Source organism: Colletotrichum aenigma, assembly GCF_013390185.1.
Source record: "Colletotrichum aenigma strain Cg56 chromosome Unknown KSG_Cg56_contig03, whole genome shotgun sequence".
Classification (NCBI taxonomy): domain Eukaryota; kingdom Fungi; phylum Ascomycota; class Sordariomycetes; order Glomerellales; family Glomerellaceae; genus Colletotrichum; species Colletotrichum aenigma.
Genome location: NW_023500909.1, coordinates 2,196,365 through 2,214,115, shown reverse-complemented (window position 1 = coordinate 2,214,115; position 17,751 = coordinate 2,196,365). Strand labels below are relative to the sequence as shown.

The 17,751-nt window shown below is 57.3% G+C and overlaps 4 protein-coding genes across 4 annotated transcripts; 2 read left to right on the top strand and 2 right to left on the bottom strand.

The window, feature by feature from the left end:
• Positions 1-1,975: 1,975 nt before the first annotated feature.
• Positions 1,976-3,736, bottom strand: METTL25 (Methyltransferase-like protein 25; the record flags this gene model as incomplete). Its single annotated transcript, XM_037319828.1, has 1 exon — positions 1,976-3,736. The coding sequence occupies one exon, from the start codon at positions 3,734-3,736 to the stop codon at positions 1,976-1,978; it is 1,761 nt and encodes a 586-aa protein (XP_037180527.1).
• Positions 3,737-4,373: 637 nt separating this feature from the next.
• Positions 4,374-5,198, top strand: Stx6 (Syntaxin-6; the record flags this gene model as incomplete). The annotated part of the gene is made up of 2 exons (XM_037319827.1): positions 4,374-4,420; positions 4,493-5,198. 2 exons carry the CDS (start codon positions 4,374-4,376, stop codon positions 5,196-5,198), a joined length of 753 nt encoding a protein of 250 aa, XP_037180528.1.
• Positions 5,199-5,634: 436 nt separating this feature from the next.
• GLE1 (Nucleoporin GLE1) lies at positions 5,635-7,304 on the bottom strand (the record flags this gene model as incomplete). Its single annotated transcript, XM_037319826.1, has 2 exons — positions 5,635-6,411; positions 6,462-7,304. 2 exons carry the CDS (start codon positions 7,302-7,304, stop codon positions 5,635-5,637), a joined length of 1,620 nt encoding a protein of 539 aa, XP_037180529.1.
• A 3,281-nt stretch (positions 7,305-10,585) lies between these two features.
• Positions 10,586-14,876, top strand: SSD1 (Virulence protein SSD1; the record flags this gene model as incomplete). Its single annotated transcript, XM_037319825.1, has 4 exons — positions 10,586-10,730; positions 10,876-13,385; positions 13,436-14,784; positions 14,837-14,876. The coding sequence occupies 4 exons, from the start codon at positions 10,586-10,588 to the stop codon at positions 14,874-14,876; spliced, it is 4,044 nt and encodes a 1,347-aa protein (XP_037180530.1).
• Positions 14,877-17,751: the final 2,875 nt, after the last annotated feature.

Sequence of the window (17,751 nt, the reverse complement as noted above, 5' to 3'; positions counted from 1 at the left end):
TTCCTGAACCTTGTCTGAACCAACCCTTTCCCATCGCTCCCCGTCCTGCTGGCTCACAGCAACGCTTCTCGCCAAATCGGCGCCATGCGACAACCGTCGAATTGAGCATGGATCCTCCAGTGGACTCAACTCTGCCCCTGCTTCACCTAACGCTACTCTTGACGTAGCAGCAAGGTGTCGTGGCCAACCTGTCTCGTCCGGGTTTCCTAATATCGACTCCCGGACGACTGCTTGAGATGCAAAATGCCACCTCTGGTCAGGTTGTTGGCGCCATAACTCTCAGAGAGGGTGCAACCCTCGCTCAGGACAGGGGATCCCACCCCTCTCGGCCCTCTTCTTTCCCACTCTGTCAGTGACAACTCTCCTCCCGCAACCCGGCCTCCATCTGGACCCCCATCAAGAATTGGATCCTGGGATCCGATCCCTTCAGCAACCACCTCCACTGCGACCCTACACACATTCGCATCGTCCGCAGCTGCCTCCAACGGCCGCTTCTAAGCGATTCGTCGACGCGCCTTAACCCCCATTTCTTGACCTAGCCGTCCACTCGTTGGCAACCTTGCAATGAATTCGTGCGGCGTGGTCAAACACTCTCTGGGGTTCGGGAACCTGACTCGCAAACGAGCGTGGGTTGACGACGCCATCCCACGAACCCGAGATTTGCCTTGTGACACCCCGACGTCCAACGGGAGTTCACAGACTTGACCAGGCCGAGCCAAATACTCGGTTGTCTCACCTGCAGGAGAAGGGATTGACAGGCACACATCGTCACCACGCGCCCTTATGACAGCATCGCGCACGTTTAGGGTAAACATCACGTACGCATTGGTCGCCGCTTCAACATGGCTGGTGGTGGCCAAGACAACAGCTCTGGTGCCATATGAAGCTTTCAGCTCCTCATTGTTTGCTGTTTGATTGCCGAGTTGGGCCTCGTCTGCATCGCAGGCGTGGGATGCTGCGGACACTGCTGACAGGAAGACGAGAGAACCTCCACTTGACTGGAGACGGGCCACCCTCACCGCGTGCCGTGATCCATCATGAGGCCGGAGCATCGCCGAGGTCTCGGCCCTTACCATGGGCTTTTTTTCGGTCTTGAAACGTTCCTTCGGCGACTGGCTACCTTTCTATTACAGTTTTGCTTCTCTTCATCATGCTTCCTCAAATCTCCGATGGGGTCCCATTCGCCCGTCTGTGCTCCCATACGTTATCTTTGTGGATCAGATCGTAGATCCACTGATAGGGAATCGGACGGTTGGGCGTTATCTCAAGCTATGACTGTCGCCGTCTCAAGCTCTACTTTGTTAGCTTCAAGAGCTAATTGACGAATTTGCGCTTCTAGCCCACTAGTCTAACCGGCCAACAAGCCTTTTCCAGGCTGGCCTTTTTGGCCTGTACCCCGCCAATCGGCCGTTCCCTGCAGATGGTAAGACGAAGCGGAGGGAATGAGGGGTTCTGTTGCTCGTCCCTGTGCAACTCTATGGCGAGGTAATCGTCAGTAATCGAGAGGAAGCATCTTCAACCTATCGCAGCCCTCCTTCTCAACCGATGCTGGTTCATGCATGACATCAGCGACGAGGGAGAACAAACCCTACGGTTTGTCCGTTTACCGCAGTAACCGACGCGCAAGTTCAACCCTTGTCCTGTTCAGATCAAGGCCACGAGACGGCGACGAGGGCGAGGACGACGTCGCCGCGCATGCAAGCTCAACCAACCCGAGACTTTACGGACATGCCATCCGTCTCGGCACAGGCAATCCGTCCCGATGACTACTCATGACAATGCATACACGGGACCCAGCTGTCCGGGCGCCATCGGTATCGTTGCCGCCGTCGTGCAAATTTGCACCGCGCTTGTCGCGTGCCCATTTGCCGATCCAGGGTAAGACATCACAGCCCAAGCGGAGCCATGACGGGAACCTTGCAGCCGATATGAAGAACGTACGCCAAGTCAGTGAAGATCAAGAGTTCCCCGCTCTTTATTCCTTGATACCGACGACAACCATATTTCGCGGGCTCAACCCATAATCGAACACCGTCTCAACCCAGGCGTCCCGGACAACGTCCGCGTGCTCCTTGAGGAACAGCCAGCGGTCTGTGACAATGAGCGACTCGACGACGCAAGCGCTGAATGCCATCAGACTCCACACCGCGGCGACCTCCTTCTTGCGGGAAAGGTATTCGTCCTCGTAGCGCTTGATCTCCTCGTCAGACATGTCGGACATCTTCTCCTTGATGATGGCACTGTACTGCCCGTACTCCCGGTTTGTGGTGAGCTTGGTGACGGCCCCGCGGATGTAGTCGCCCAGCGAGCGGTAGCAGGCCTTGCGCAGGGAGCCGATGATGACGGGGTTGGTGCTCATGTTGAAGGGCGTCTCAGGGGTCTCGTCCGAGTCGGCGTCCGGATCGCGGTGGTAGACTTTGGATATGACGCCCTTGTCGAGGAAGATCTTTTGGAGGATTGCACGGAAGAGATGGCGAGTGAAGAAGTCGTCGCTCTCCTCTCGCGTCCAGTTTTGGGGTGCTTGGCATGCCATCATCCGCGCGGTGATGTTCATGCGGACGCCGCCGTCGTAGGTCGAGAGCTTCTCGCTCAGGGGAAAGCCCTCGGGGTCGAAGCGCGAGGACTCCCTGACGACGCGACCGTTGAGGGCCTGCAGCGACGGGCGGGCGTAGGTGTACTTGAACGTCGGCGGGCCGAGTTTCTCAGTGAGAAGATTGTAGCAGCAGCCGACGATGGCGACGGAGTGGATCGCCGGGTTCATGATTAGTGAGCGGATGCCGTAATGTGAGAGGTTGCCGCACGAGTGGATCGAGACGGCCATCATCTTGAGCTCTTTGTCCTCCTCCGGGAGGACCTCCTTCTCAATGCGCCCAATGACTTCCGTGAGGTCGCCGCTCTCCAGCCTGCCGACCACGTACGACACTGAGCCCTTTCCGATGGCGCGGTTGTACTGCGGTTCGAGCTCCTTGATGGGTCTAAAGTCAAAGTCCTCAACCGCATCCGTAGACGGCTTCGTGATCTTCTTGACGTTGTCGGTGCCGAACTTGTCGGCCTGCATCTGAGCCCACAGCTTCTTGTTCCGCATGACGACTTCCTTGCCCGCCAGTCCGGACAGCACGTCCAGCCCCTTTGCGCCGTCGATGTTGTGCTCGCGACCCTCCACGGCCACGACGTGCCTATTGTAAGGGGGTAGCGCCAGGGTACGGCCGAGGTAGTTCTGCCCGCTGCCAAAGTCGACAAAGTGCGTCGTCTCCTTGTCCCAGCGCTCCGCGATGGCGCCGGCGAGGGAGTCCACGTACCGCGCGAAGTGGGCGACCTCGTGCACCTTCTTGGGCTTCATGCCGACGGCAACGGAGCGGGACAGCTTGGGCGGCGGCTTCGTCTCAGACTGCGAGGGCTTGAAGTCGCGCGCGAGAGAGAAGCGGCGGATGTCGCGGACGTAGGCGAGGAAGCTCTCCGGCGGGGGCGGGTCCATCGCGGGGAGGTTGTTCAGGTCGTCCCTCATGAGCAGGTCGAGCAGGCGCATGGTGTCGTAGGCGAGCAGGAAGGGCTGCCATTCCTGGGGCAGGACCTGGTGGAAGAGGCCCGGCGTGTTTGTGAAGAAGTCGAGGACGTGGACGCCGCCGCAGAGGATCTGGAAGAGGTCCGTCTCCGTGACGAACCTGAGGAGGGCGGAGACGTAGGCCTCTGGCGAGGGGAACTCGTCTGAGCACGGGAGGGGCTTTTCTGGGATCATTTTTGGATGGCTGCGACTCCCTCGATGCCTTTCCAGAGTTGCGGTACTGTTGCGGTACTGTTGCGGCCTGTAGAATGTCTCGAATTATGAGACGCTGCCCAAGTGAGCGACCGAGTTGTGAGTGAGTGTGTGAAGTGAGTGACTGTGGAAATACGTCTGAATATACATCCCACTTACATAAAAAGAAAGTGAAGGGACCCCTCTATGGGGAAATTTTTCTCGGTGAAGGAGGGGTCACTTTGGTGGTTATTCTCGGTGAGTCTGCACCCCATCTGAGCTCCTTCAGCCGAAGAATCCCCGGATGCAGCAGCTTGTCACTGCAGCGAAGTACCCCCAAGTACCCGACACCGAGTGGACACCTAAGGGGGGCCAGCTGGAAGCTTACTACCACCACCGTCCGCAGCAAGCAGCAGCGCAAGACAGACGCGCAAACGTCATCCCAGCCGCGTTTACCTAAAAGGTAAATTGACTACAGATCACCCATAACGCATATCCGGTGCACCTAGTATTCGGCCACCATCGATTGGACACCCGAAATAGACACAAATCTTGACCGGCGCATCGATTGTTCCAACTACAACTGCACCCGCAAACCAATGCGTCCACGGATGCGCCTTTCCACACCCTCGTCGCCAGGATGATGTCCTCCGCCAACGAGGAGGATCCCTTCCTCCAAGTTCAGCAGTATGCGCATCCCCCCTTCCAGCCATCGAAACCAGTAAAGGAGATGGTCTCTAACTAACAATAAACTCGCAGAGATGTCCTCGCCCAGCTGGATTCCACCCGGCCCATATTCACCTCCTACCTCCGCATCCGCTCCCTCTCCACGTCCCCGACGTCCCCCGAACTGGCCTCCGCCCGCTCCGACCTCGAATCCGCCCTCGAGTCGCTCGCCGAAGACCTCGCCGACCTGGTCGAGTCCGTCAAGGCCGTCGAGTCGGACCCGGCCTCCTTCGGCCTCTCCGCGTCCGAGGTCACCCGCCGCAAGCGGCTGGTCCAGGAGGTCGGCGGCGAGGTGGAGGACATGCGCGACGAGCTGGCCAAGAAGCTCGGCGACGCCGCCGCATCATCAGCCGCAAAGGGCAAGGGAGCCTCGTCGGACCTGCCGGACCCGAGCTCCTTCGCGATACCCGACGGCGACGGCGGCGACGGGTACGCCGAGTTCGAGCAGCAGCAGCAGCTCGAGATGATGCGCCAGCAGGACACGCACCTCGACGGCGTGTTCCAGACGGTGGGGAACCTGAGGCGGCAGGCCGACGACATGGGCCGCGAGCTCGAGGAGCAGCGCGAGATGCTCGAGGTCGTGGACAGCGTGGCGGACCGCGTCGGTGGCAGGTTGCAGACGGGCGTGCAGAAGCTGAACTACGTCATGCGCCGGAACGAGGATCGGTTGAGCAGCTGCTGCATTGCGGTGCTCATCTTCGTGCTCATTCTGCTGCTCGTTTTGTTGTTGATACTATAGCGATCTCGAAATGGTCGTTTATGAGGCTTGTGTGGAAATGTGTAGGAACGAAAAGGAGGGGGCATTCACCACATACATTTACAGGAAGGGCTAGGGAGTTTATACGGAGCGCTTGTCATTGTCTTTCTTTTTTGGTCTAATAGTGTCTACTGCTGGGGAGGTCCTCAATAAGGATACGGTATATTGTTGCATCCAACGAACGATACGCAATACCAAACTGCTTGTCTCCTCGCACAAAGGCATTCTCGCTGTGCCAGCCCGATGATGATGGACAAACGACTCGCCGTCGAGAGTCAACGCTTTGCAGTTTTTTAACTGTATGAGAGTGTTGTCCAGAACGCCTAAATGTATATGTGCCCCTTTTCCTGGTATCAGAAACCGGCCATCCTTGAATTGGTTATGTATAAGATTATGTTTTCTGTTCCCCTTAGTCGTACTACGACAAATCCAAGCCGGAATCTCTCCTCATGACGTCTGCGAGCACCTGCAGAGCCTGGGCTGCCGTGGCTCCAGCGGGAGCCTTTCCAGGAAACTCCACGAGCGCCAAGCGCAGGGCAGCGAGGGCGGCGTTTCCGTAGAAGTTGATAAACCGTTGCTGGTGGCCGTCGATCATGGATTTGAGCACGATGTACTGCGTGTTCGAGATGAGCTGCGGCGGTGAATTGACTATCTGCGCCATGGCCTTCCAGTAGTTCGTCGGCGGGTACGGGTTTGTCTTGGACGCCTTGCTGAAGTCTCGCAGGGCAATAGCCGCGAAACCGGCGCCGAGACCCGTCATCCTGTCATTGTGCGCCTGCTCAGGAATCCAATTCCCGTCCTCTTTCTTCCAACCGATAGCTTGGCGGCCCGCTTGCGTCTTGTCGTTTCCCCTAGAACCGAACAAGACTGGGCAAGCCACACGGAACTTGGCGATCAGAATGTCAATCAGGGAGACGCCCCGCCAGTGGTAATCCTTGTTGGAGAAAATTTGAGCCGTGACGATACCGACTGGCTCGGCGGACTTGGTATTCGCGCCACCCTCGTTGGCGAACTGTCCTATAATTGCCTTTGAGAGGATGTTGAGAAGATAGATAAACAGCGCCGGGAGCTGTTCGCCATTGTGGACAGCTCCTTCGACAGGTTCTCGATTTCGTAGAACATACAGACTGACGTCTATCGGCGGCGACTGTACACTTGCGAGTGATTCACGCAGAGTGACGTTGATTGTGTTCATCTGAAATGATGTCAGTGTCTTGGCAGGGATAAAGGCAGCGGCATCCTTACAGGTACGGCGTTTGCTCCCTTGCCAGCGGTCAATTGCCCGATGGATTTCCTGATTTGTCGGCGCATGTCGCCGAGCTTGCCTTTGAGCGGCGATCCAGGCTGCTTCGATAGAGCCTCGACGTCCTTTCTCAGCTTCTTCAGAGCTTGGTGTATTTCAGCGTACCTATCGGCGTCTGCCGATTTCGCGGGTATCGCGGCAGCGGCGGGCTGCACGGCGGGCTTCGGAGGCTCGACGGGCTTCGTCAGGAACCCATTGGCTTGGGCTGGCGCTGCGGCAGGTTCCTTCGCAAGTGTTGGTAAAGGAGCTGCCAGAGAAGTCTTCGCCGTCTGAAGAGCTGGCGCCGAAGCGTTTGCCACGGGTGTCGGCTGTAACCTTTGCGGTGCTGGAGCAGCAGTCTCGACCTTGACTGCTTGGCTGGTGGTGCCATTGACCTGGGGCTCTTGCTTCTTCGGCGGTACGGCTTCAGGTTTGGGAGGTTCGGGTTCGGGCTCGGGAGGAAGCTGAGGTATCTGCTTTGCCTTGAGCTCTCTAAGCCTCTCCTGTTCGGCGCGGACAGCAGCCTCGGCCTTCAATCGCTCCTCCTCCTCCTTCTGAAGTTGTGCTATCCTGCGCTGCTCGGCCTCCAGCCGCTGCTTCTCCTCCTGCAATTGGTGGACCTCGTACACCCTGAGGGCAGCGAGGCGAACACGCTCGTGTTCGAGCTGGGCAGCGGCGAGGGCATCGCGATGGCTCAGCTCTGAATTGCGGTTCTCCGACAGAAAGTCTGCGACAAACCCACGCTCAGGACTCTGCTTGACGAAGTCCTTGCTGTGGCTCCTCCGTGAAGGCGAGGAGTGCGCCATGGTTGGTTGCACGCGGGTGCCAGACGTTGCTGGATGTAGCCGGGCCTACGGCATCGGGCGGTGGGGTCGGAACGCGTGGGAACCACGATGACACCGGCGACGGGGAAACGAGTGAAAAAAAAAAAAATAAACGATAAAAACCCCCAACAAATCGGTCGAAACGAGTGACGTCCGCCGTAGCCGTTCGGTCGGGGGAGACAAGGCTCTCGGGCGATCTTTGGGAGTCCAGACGAGGCTGTGCTCCTTTGCGGCCTCGGGGTCCTTTGGAAGGAGCTTGTCGGTTTGGGGTTGGCTACGTTCGGTGGTGGTGTGTCGTCAACTGGGCAAGGTCGAGACTGAGACCGTCGAGTTCAGGTTGGGTGCGCTGCGCGGGTGTGGAGCAGGGAAAAACAATACGATGTATCAGGCGCGCTTTGACGGTGTCCGCAGATGGGAAGATGTTACCGTTCGCGGCGACTTGGGGCTCTTTCGGGGGGGCGCTGGAAGCGACGACCCCTGCTGCACTGCTACCCTGTACCCGCGATGCAGCGTTTCTGCTCGCAGCTGTTCCCGTGGGGAGGAAGGGGAAGGGGGGCACAGGGGGAAAAAAAAAAAAAAATAGAGAAAAAGAGCTGCTGGCAGTCTGGACACAGAGTCAAACAGAAGACCAGAAAACCAGAGACGTCGCCATGGTTGCAGTATTGGTGGGGCTATTGCGGCTTGTTGAGCCTATAGCGGCTCTAGGCTCGAGCAGTTTTCAGTATAGCGTCCCCGCTGGTTGGTCGGACCGCGCGTGGGTCTCTCCGTCCGCCCTAGGTGAGGTCGGGCACCTAAATAGTCCCGTCATGGTAGGTAGCTTTGAGTGCAGTGAAGACAGGCACATACTTCACAAGGAAGAGCCTGGAGCCTGAAGCTTGAAGCCTGAAGGTTTGGCTGCCAGACTCTCCTTGAGACCATGATGTGATGCAGTGTCTGAGGACTCAGGTTGATGGTATTGCCGGGCGGTGAAGGACTCGCGGGCCGTTCCAAGTTTCCCAGTCTGGTGCGGACTGAAGTTTGATTGTGGCCTGTCTCGCTTTGGCTTGCCCTGCTTGTGGCCCTGGCAATGACAGAATAGTCCAGCGCCCAAGCAGACTGAGACTGTCCAGATCGTCTGAGAGAGAGACGGGAGGATCTCCAACTCTGGGTTGGGGTGATGCCATTGAGGAGCGATGCTGTCCGGGAGGTACGTAGGTGGACTCCACAACGGTGCTGGGGGACTCGGGGGACTCAATCGTTCTTGTATCGTATTTCTGTCCAGCGGCCTGTCCAAGAGTCACGCGGTGTTCCGAGTCTTGAGTCCTGACGGAGCTCCTTGGCACCCCAGACTGGCTTTGCCAGGCCTGCCTGGTTTACCGATTCTCTCTACCAGTTCCATGCTTTTGATATCCCTGGGAACGAACAACAAAAGGAGAGCAGCCATTTCGTCGTAGCGAACTGCGACCGGCCTGTCATGTCGCTGCGCAAGTATCCATCTCTCAGAAACACGCTACATGTCTCTGTGGTCGACTCGTCTCCCCGTCTTCGTCGTGTGCCCTGCATCTGATTCTGGACCCAGAGATGGCCCCCCGTATCTGTCTGCAGCAAGTGTCCAAAGAAGACGGGACGCCAAGGTACGTAGCAGGTCGCAGCCGCCGGCGGCGCTGACTGTTTCAATACCCTTAGCTGCGGTACATGACGGGACTTAGGGAAGCGTGCCGCTAGGCCCTCGGCTTCTGCCTTAGGAGGTGCTCTTGGTGCTGTAGCAGGACGTTAGGGCGACACGCTACGGCAAGGGACTGATCAGCAAAGTACCCAAAGTACCTCCCTCGAAGCCGGGAGCCCTGACCTGGTCTTTCTTGCTCTGGCGTGCGGCGCGCGGCGTGGACTCTCCCCACTTCCGTCGAACTTGACTGGAGACCTGGAGACCTGACTTGAGTCCTGAACTCAACCCCAAGTCAGGCAAGGTACATGTGTTGTTGGTAGCGCAGGAGGTAGCTTGGGGTTGGTTGTATTCGTTGTGACGGCTGCTGGCTGCACCTCTCTCCCCGTCGTTGTACGTAGATGGTCGTGTCGGCATGCGGCAACTTCACGGCTGCCAGAACCACCGCTGTGGCTCCGGGCTACGTTAGACGCAAATGCACAACAAGGTGCCACTGTGGACAGAAAGAAGGTACATACCTGACAGAGGAGTAAGGTACCGAACGCTTCAAACCATCCCATGCCTCGTTGCATACGTAGGTCTCTACCTGATGTGAGGTGCTGAGGTATGCACCGCACTCTGTAGGGCCGCTTGCTTCATGACAGATAGACGGAGAACGGAGAATACCTTGCGTCCCTAGGTAACCTAGGCAAAGGCAGACAGGTAGACAGACAATCCAATGCCAGAGAGCTTACCTCACCACTTTCTCTAGCTTGTGCTGTGCCCCTCTCTCTGACTTCAACACTTGTAGCTGAGGTACCTACCTAGGTAAGCTGCCTGCCAGAAGGTGAGGAGGTACCTGACGCAAGACTGCCCGCACTGCACAACTGCAGCTCTCTGGAGCAGGAGTCAAGGTACCTTTCCATCACCTTACCTTACCTCACCTCGCCTGCCCGCTGCCCACTCGCCTGGGGTCGCTGCTACTGCTGCTGCTCCTGCTCCTGCTTGTCCCCCTCCACCGTCGCCGTACCTAGTGTCCCTGCTCCTCCTCCTCTCTACTCCACACCCCCGACCCGACTCGCCTTTCGCAACAAACCCCCCGTCAGTCTCGCTCGCCCAGAGAGGACATTCCCATCCTGCCTCGTCTTCTCTTCACGTCCGTCTGCCTCACCCGTTTTTCCCATCTCAACCATCACATCGCACACTCCTTGCGAGCTCCTTTCCCTTTCAACCTCGATCGTCGAGCCGACAATCGTCTCCCTCCTCTCCCAATCCATCCCATCACAATCCAATCCAATCCCTCTCTGATCATCAGACAAACAGCCTACCCTCTTTGAATCGCTACGCAACGCCACACTACGCAACGCAACGCATTACGGATACCGTCCACCGCAGGACACTCCAAGACCAAAAAACCAAAACCACATCCATCCCAGTTCTCCACTGTCTTTAGTCCGCAAATACATACGTCAATACGTGCCACATCATCCCACACAGCTCTCCGAGCATCGACGCCAACGACCAAACGACCTTTATCCCACCCACCCGGCCTTCCTGCCCGTCGCTCCGTCCATACCTATCCGACGCACTCGACGTGCAATACAATACCATCATCAATCCTTCATCTGCCTGACTGCTCACCATGGAGCAGCAGCAGCAACAACAGCCCCAGCAGCAGCAGCCTGCGGGCGGCGTCCCAGGCCCTACCGGCCGCCGGCTTCACATTGCGCACAGGAGAAGCCCCTCCGAGCTGACTCCGTTGATGAGCATGTTTGCCAACCCGGGCAGTAAGTTCAATCCTGAATCATCTCCCAGCCTTCAATTCCACCTGTCGTCGAGCTTCTCGCTACCCCACCTTGCTCCTTGTCACCCCGTCATCATCATCATCATCATCATCATCATCACCGTGCTGACAATGTGTCTTCTCCGCAGTGGAACAGCTAGCTATCCAGCAGCAGATTGAGCTGTTGCAGCAACAGCAGCAACAGATCCAAGCTACTCAGCAATACATGAACATGGGAATGATGCCCCCCGCGCAGCAGCTCGGCCCAGGTGGTGCTTTCAACCTGCAGCCGGGGATGGCGCCGCAGAGCGGCTTCCAGTTCCCTCAACAGCTCCCACAGCAGAATGTATCTATGGGCGGTCCTCCCACGCAGCCCATGTCACATCGCCGTAATCAGTCGGCACTTCCCAACATGGGAATGGGTCCCCCTCCTGCCCCCTCCTCAGGTGCTTCCGGCTCGGCCTTTAACAACGATGCCGCCGCCGGTGCTCCCAGCGGCAGAGAAAACGCCGGTGGTCGCGGAGGCCGAGGTGGCGGCGCCGGAGGTGGCCATCAAAGACGTCACTCTCTTGCGCTCGCCGATGCGAAGAAGGCGGCTGAAATTGCCCAGCAGAAGCGCACAACGTCGGGTTTCCAATTCCCCGGCCCCGGCGCCTCTGGCGACGCTGCCGAGGGTGGCGCCCCCGCCCCCGCTCCGACCCAGCCCGAAGCCCCGATTGCTCAGGGCACCAGTGCCGGTCGCGGACGCGGAGGACATGGCCGTAGCCAGAGCATGGCTGTCAACGGCCGTGGAGGCGGCGCTTCTGGTGGTCGTGGCGGCTTCTCTGGCGATAACCAGAACGACTTCGGACGCCGCGGCAGCTCCGGTCACGCCAGAACCGGCTCTCGCAACTTTGACGGCAACTGGCGCAACCAGGGCGGAAACCAAGGCCAGGAGCAGGGTGGCTTCCAGCCTGGACACCGCTCTCGTGGTTCCATTAACCAGTCCATCTCTAGCATTGGCGCGTTCCAGTACCCCGGTCAGCCTCAGCTTATGCAGATGCCCGGCCAGATGCTTCCCATGCAGATGTACCCCGGTCAGCAGCTGAACCCCATGCAGATCCAGCAGCTCCAAGCTCTGCAGGCCCAGATGAACGGCCAGCAATTCGTCGGTCTTCAGGGTGGCCAGCACGGCGGTCAGCTCGGCGGCAACCAGCAGCAACAGCAGCAGAGAAAGACCCTCTTCACTCCTTACCTCCCCCAGGCCACTCTCCCGGCTCTTCTCGGCGATGGCCAGCTTGTATCTGGTATCCTCCGCGTGAACAAGAAGAACCGCAGTGACGCCTATGTCTCCACCCAGGACGGTTTGCTCGATGCCGATATCTTTATTTGCGGTAGCAAGGATCGCAACCGTGCCCTTGAGGGTGACCTGGTCGCCGTCGAGCTGCTCGACGTTGACGAAGTATGGTCTCAGAAGCGCGAGAAGGAAGAGAAGAAGAAGCGCAAGGACATCACTGATACCCGGTCTGGATCGACCAATGGACAGAACCAGTCGTCCAACAACAATGACGACAACACCCAGCAGGAGGGCGGCATTCGCCGTCGCGGCAGTCTGCGCCAGCGCCCGACCCAGAAGAAGAACGACGATGTCGAGGTCGAGGGCCAGAGCCTGCTTCTCGTCGAGGAGGAGGAAATCAACGATGAGGCGAAGCCCCTGTATGCTGGACACATCGTCGCTGTTATTGAGCGTGTTGCTGGCCAGATGTTCTCGGGTACGCTTGGTCTGCTCCGTCCCAGCAGCCAGGCTACCAAGGAGAAGCAGGAGGCCGAGAGAGCCGCCAGAGATGGTGGCAACAACCGTCATCAAGACAACCGCTCCCAGGAGAAGCCCAAGATTGTTTGGTTCAAGCCTACCGACAAGCGCGTGCCGCTCATTGCCATTCCTACCGAGCAGGCCCCTCGCGACTTCGTGGAGAAGCACCAGGATTACGCGGATCGAATCTTTGTGGCTTGCATAAAGCGCTGGCCGATTACTTCTCTGCATCCTTTCGGTACCCTCGTCGAGCAGCTTGGCCGCATGGGCGACCTTAAGGTGGAGACCGACGCCCTGCTTCGCGACAACAACTTCTCCTCTGATGAGTTCTCTGAGGCCGTTCTGCGTAGCGTTGGCCTGCAGGATTGGTCTCTCGCCAAGGAGGATGAGACAGCCCTGGCAACTCGCCGTGACTTCCGTGATGAGAAGGCCGTTACTCTCGACCTCGATGGATCTCCTGAGCTTGCCAACGCCATCCATATCAAGACCCAGCCTGACGGCAAGATCGACATTGGCATTCACATTCCTGATGTCACTCACTTTGTCAAGCCCAACTCCCTGGTCGATCGCGAGGCTAAGAAGCGTGGCACGGCTGTTCACCTCGTGAACCGCACCTGCGCTCTCCTCCCCCCTAAGATCTTTGGTGAGGTTTGCTCATTGACCCCCGGTGAGGAGCGCCTCGCTGTCAGTGTGCTCTTCCGTGTCAACCCCCACACCGGCGCCGTTGCCGAGGGTGACGCCTGGGTTGGCAAGAGTATCATCAAGAGCACCGCCAAGATCACTGTGGACGAGATCGATGCTGCCTTGAACGGCCAGGCTGACTGGAAGCATGAGTCTATTCAGCTTAAGGATATTCAGATTCTCAACGTAAGTACACTTGAATCTCATTTACTAGCCTAGATGCTAATATTGCATAGGCTGTTGCTCAAAAGTTCACTGAGGCCCGTCTTGGTGCGGGTGGCGAGCCTATTGCCCCTCTCCGCCTCATGCAACAGCTTGACGACGAGAACATTCCCATCAAGCACAACATCTTTGACTCGACCCCTGGCACCGAGCTTGTTGAGGAGCTTATGCACAAGGCCAACACCTTCGTTGCTCAGCGCTTGGCTGAGGCTCTTCCGGAGAAGGCATTGCTGCGCCGTCAAGGCCCGCCGAATGCCCGTCGTCTGCAGACCTTTGCTGATCGCATGAACGCGATCGGCTATGAGGTTGAGACTTCCGGCAGCGGCAGCCTGCACAACAGCCTCTTCAAGGTTGACGACGCCGATGTCCGCAAGGGAATGGAGACTCTTGTCCTCAAGTCGATGCAGCGCGCCAAGTACTTCATCGCTGGCAAGACGGCCAAGCAGCTGTGGCCTCACTTTGCTCTCAACTTGCCGCTCTACACTCACTTCACAAGCCCCACTCGGCGCTACGCCGATATCATCGTTCACCGACAGCTCGAGGCTGCTCTTTCCGAGGGCAAGATCGAGTACACTGAGGATCTCGAGGCCCTTGTCAAGACCATTGAATCCTGTAACACCAAGAAGGATTCTGCCCAAAACGCTCAGGAACAGAGCATTCACATTGAATCCTGCCGCAAGATGGACAAGAAGAGACAGGAGGTCAACGGCGATCTCATCACGGAAGGTATTGTTATCTGCGTGTACGAGTCTGCATTTGATGTTCTCATCCCCGAATGGGGCTTTGAGAAGCGTGTCCACTGCGACCAGTTGCCGCTTAAGAAGGCCGAGTTCAGGAAGGAGAAGAGGGTGCTCGAGCTCTACTGGGAGAAGGGTGTGCCGAGCTCTGCATACGTACCTGAGGATGAGCGCCCCAAGGCTGCTGCGTCTGTTAGGAACGCGAATGCCATGGCTGCTGCCCGTCAAGCGCAGGAGGCTGAGCGTGTCAGGAAGGAGAGGGAAGAGGCTGCTCGCAAGCAGACTGAGACCGGCACCATTTCCACCGACGATGTCGACGCCCTCTTCGATGATGATGATGACAATGCCTCGGATGTCACCGAGGCTATGGCCGGTGCTTCGTTGGCCGAGAGGCCGACGCAGAGCGTTCCCGGCTCCCCGACCCGATCGGACGCTAAGCCTCTGCAGCGCACTAGGTCCGACTCCAAGGTTCCAGCTCCGGAGGCTCCCGAGACCCGCTTGTCCAACAAGGAGAAGTACCTCAAGCTTTACAAGCTGCGCGAAGAGGGTGGCGAGTACATCCAGGATGTTACGGAGATGACCAGAGTTCCGGTCATTCTCAAGACTGATCTCTCCAAGAGCCCACCGTAAGTTGACTATTACGTTCTTGAAAAAGAAATTTGTGCTAACACGTTGCAGTTGCTTGACTATTCGGTCCCTGAACCCCTATGCTCTGTAGAATGGCGTTTCGAGGTACGGTGTTCATGACAGGACACCCAAAATTGGTCATGGCCCAGAGGGCAAAGAGGCGTTCGTGCACCCTGTGAGGCGAAAGGCATGCCGAAGGCATTACGAAGGGAGTAGAAAAGTTTGGGTGAGAGATGGGACGATACACTAAGGACTGGAGTAATTGAAGTATATCTTCGTCCCTGGATGAGTCATTTAGCACAACAGCAGAAATCGAGAGGGAGAAAGGCGGTGGATGAAATAGTAGAGATTAGCGCTCATCAGTTAGCAAAATGGAACATCCAATTACACGTACACAACGCGCAGCATGATGTGCCTAGTGGGAAGGGACCGCCTAGACAGAATCAGGCACGCAGTAATAGATGACGATGGAACGATTCGCGGCAAGCGGGAGAGCCACACGCTGGATTTTACATATTTTGGATGATTACAAGGCATCCCTTGCAGAGGGTCGCAGAGGCCTCGGGTTGGACTCTTGCTCGTGGGCCAAGGGGGGTCGGCAGAGTTTCAGTTGTGATGGTTGACAAGAAAGCCGGTTTAGAAATTTGACGTGATGGATAATGCCGGAAGACGGACTGGGGGACGAGGTTCGGTCTGAAGGGGATGGTGGGAGGACCAGGGAGGGGGGGGGTTTGGATCGGAGAGACGGGGGGCCGGGGGGCAGGCAAGGGCAGGTCCAATTCAACACAGAACAAGCTCCGGGCTGCGGAGCAAGCAAGATTGTGGAGATGGAGGAAGGAGAAACTAGGGAAGGCCTTTCTTATTATGAAGGGGGAACTTCCGTCTATGTATCGGGATTGAAGGGAAAATCTCCGTCTAACAGGCCGATGACGATGGCCACTTGAACTTCCCGACAGCCCTGGGATCTAAGATACCAGGACACGCGTGTGGACTACGAATACTAGACGAGACTGATAACCCTTTCTCCCGGGGCTCCTTGTTCTGTGTCTCTCCCTAATCGCAGTGAAGGGTAAGGTAGCCACGGCGAGGGGGATCTGCAACAAGTCCAAAGTTCAGATTACCTGATGTTCTGTGAGATCTGCGCGGCGATCACCAGGTACGTGGGTGGTAGCGTATTAGACTTATTCTCTGCATGCACTGTCTTCCTTTTACGAGTTCTTGTCGTCCCTTGAGGAGAAGCGTGCCAAGTAAGCTCCGGTGTGATCGTTGTCTCTTTTTCGCTCTTGCACCGTTGCGTGTAAATTGGCTGCGCGGGAGATCGCACACCTTGCCCTTACACCATTAAAAGGGAAAGTGTATCTTACGTGGGTTTGGAGCACGTCACCCTCACATTCTGCGCTCTTTCTACGGTGCTTCTTCCTTTCTTGATGGCTTTCCCTGGCAGAATCTTATCCTGGTACAGTTCACACGAAATGTGCTCACCCTCTTTTTTCTAGCCCATTTATCCGGGCGAGGAACGGCATGAAGATGACCACGCGGTTGCGATACCTGGGGCGTCGGAAAACAATGAGGCTCATCGTTTCTTTCCGAACCGGTCGAGAGGGCCTTGTTTGAGTTGTCTTGCGGGGGCACTTGTTTCCAGTGGCCCGAACGGGACGGTTGAAGTGCCCGAAGACATAGCCCAGGTTAGTGGAAGCTGCCGTCGGCCGCAGGCCGCAGACAGCGACAGCCGTTGAGAAGACAAGGCAGGTTGAGAAGAAAAGAGAGAAAAAGGAATGCCCGTTGCGTTTGTGTCAGGCGCGCGCATAGAGTGTGGAACTAGTGTGAAGGAAAGGCTCCGGAGTCATGATGTCGTCCATCGCAGCTGGGGTGACGAGACTGGAAGAAGCGGGGGTCATCCCTTGTGAGACACGGGACACGTTCGAGAAGCAGGGGTTGGCAAGCGAGGAGGAGAGGCTTTCGGAAGTTTTTTGTTTGGCGGGCCTGCGGGATGGGTATGGGGCAGGCGGTTTGACGGGCGTGGCAAGCGTGGCACCTTTCCAACACGACTCGGGTCACGGGTAGACGGAATGGAGGCGTGCTTTAAGTTGATCAAGGCCACTGTTCCATTCCAAGAGTCAGCCGGATCGCTCGCTTTGTGTGTGTGTGGCTTGCAGTGGGCGATGGGATGGTTTAAAGCCTCGATGGTGGGTTTTAAACGGTGGTGCAAGCCCTGTGAGGCCTTGAATTGCCGAAATGGGAGGGAGTGTTTGAATGGTTTGGACTGGTCTAGTGTGTCCATCCGGTGTCATTGGAAACGGGCCGAAGGTTGAGGGGGAAAGCAGGCAAGCCTTTTGCGTTCCCGTGATTTAGTGTGTTTGTTGACGAGATGAGAGGAGAACGGCAAGTTTTGGCCAAGCTATTGGATGCTTGGTGGTCACCCACAGCGACGATAACTTGCAGCCTGATGTCGCACACACATGCGAGGAACAGTGAGCCTTGTCTTGGTGTGACCGCCGAGGCCTGCCCTCGTTGGCGGCTGGACGTGTTCCATGGCTTGGATAAGCTTAAGTGGCTAGTGTATTAGCAGGCCGTCGTTTTGGTGGTATAATGAGCAGGAGGTTGAGGGGCCGCCTCTTAGGAAGCCTGGGAAGGGGGCAGGGGAAGTGTGGCGACGGGGTCAGTGCTTTTGGTTCTTGATTGCAGAAGCGTTCCCTTCGTGTTGCGGACCTTGGGATTGGGACGGCGAAACCAAGGGAAACGGGCGAAGAGTTTTCGATGTTGGCATTGGGCGTTGGCGCCTGCATATGGCCAATTCCGGGGTCTTGTTGCGCGAGGGTTGGAATCGTGACACTTTTTGAATGAAAGAGCAGATTGTTTCCTGCTCATCTCGTTGAGTCAGACATCGTCTTTGACAAGATTCGACCCTTTGAGTCAGGCTGGATTGTTTCCTGCGTCTCCCACCCACGGCATGCTTTGGATGGCGA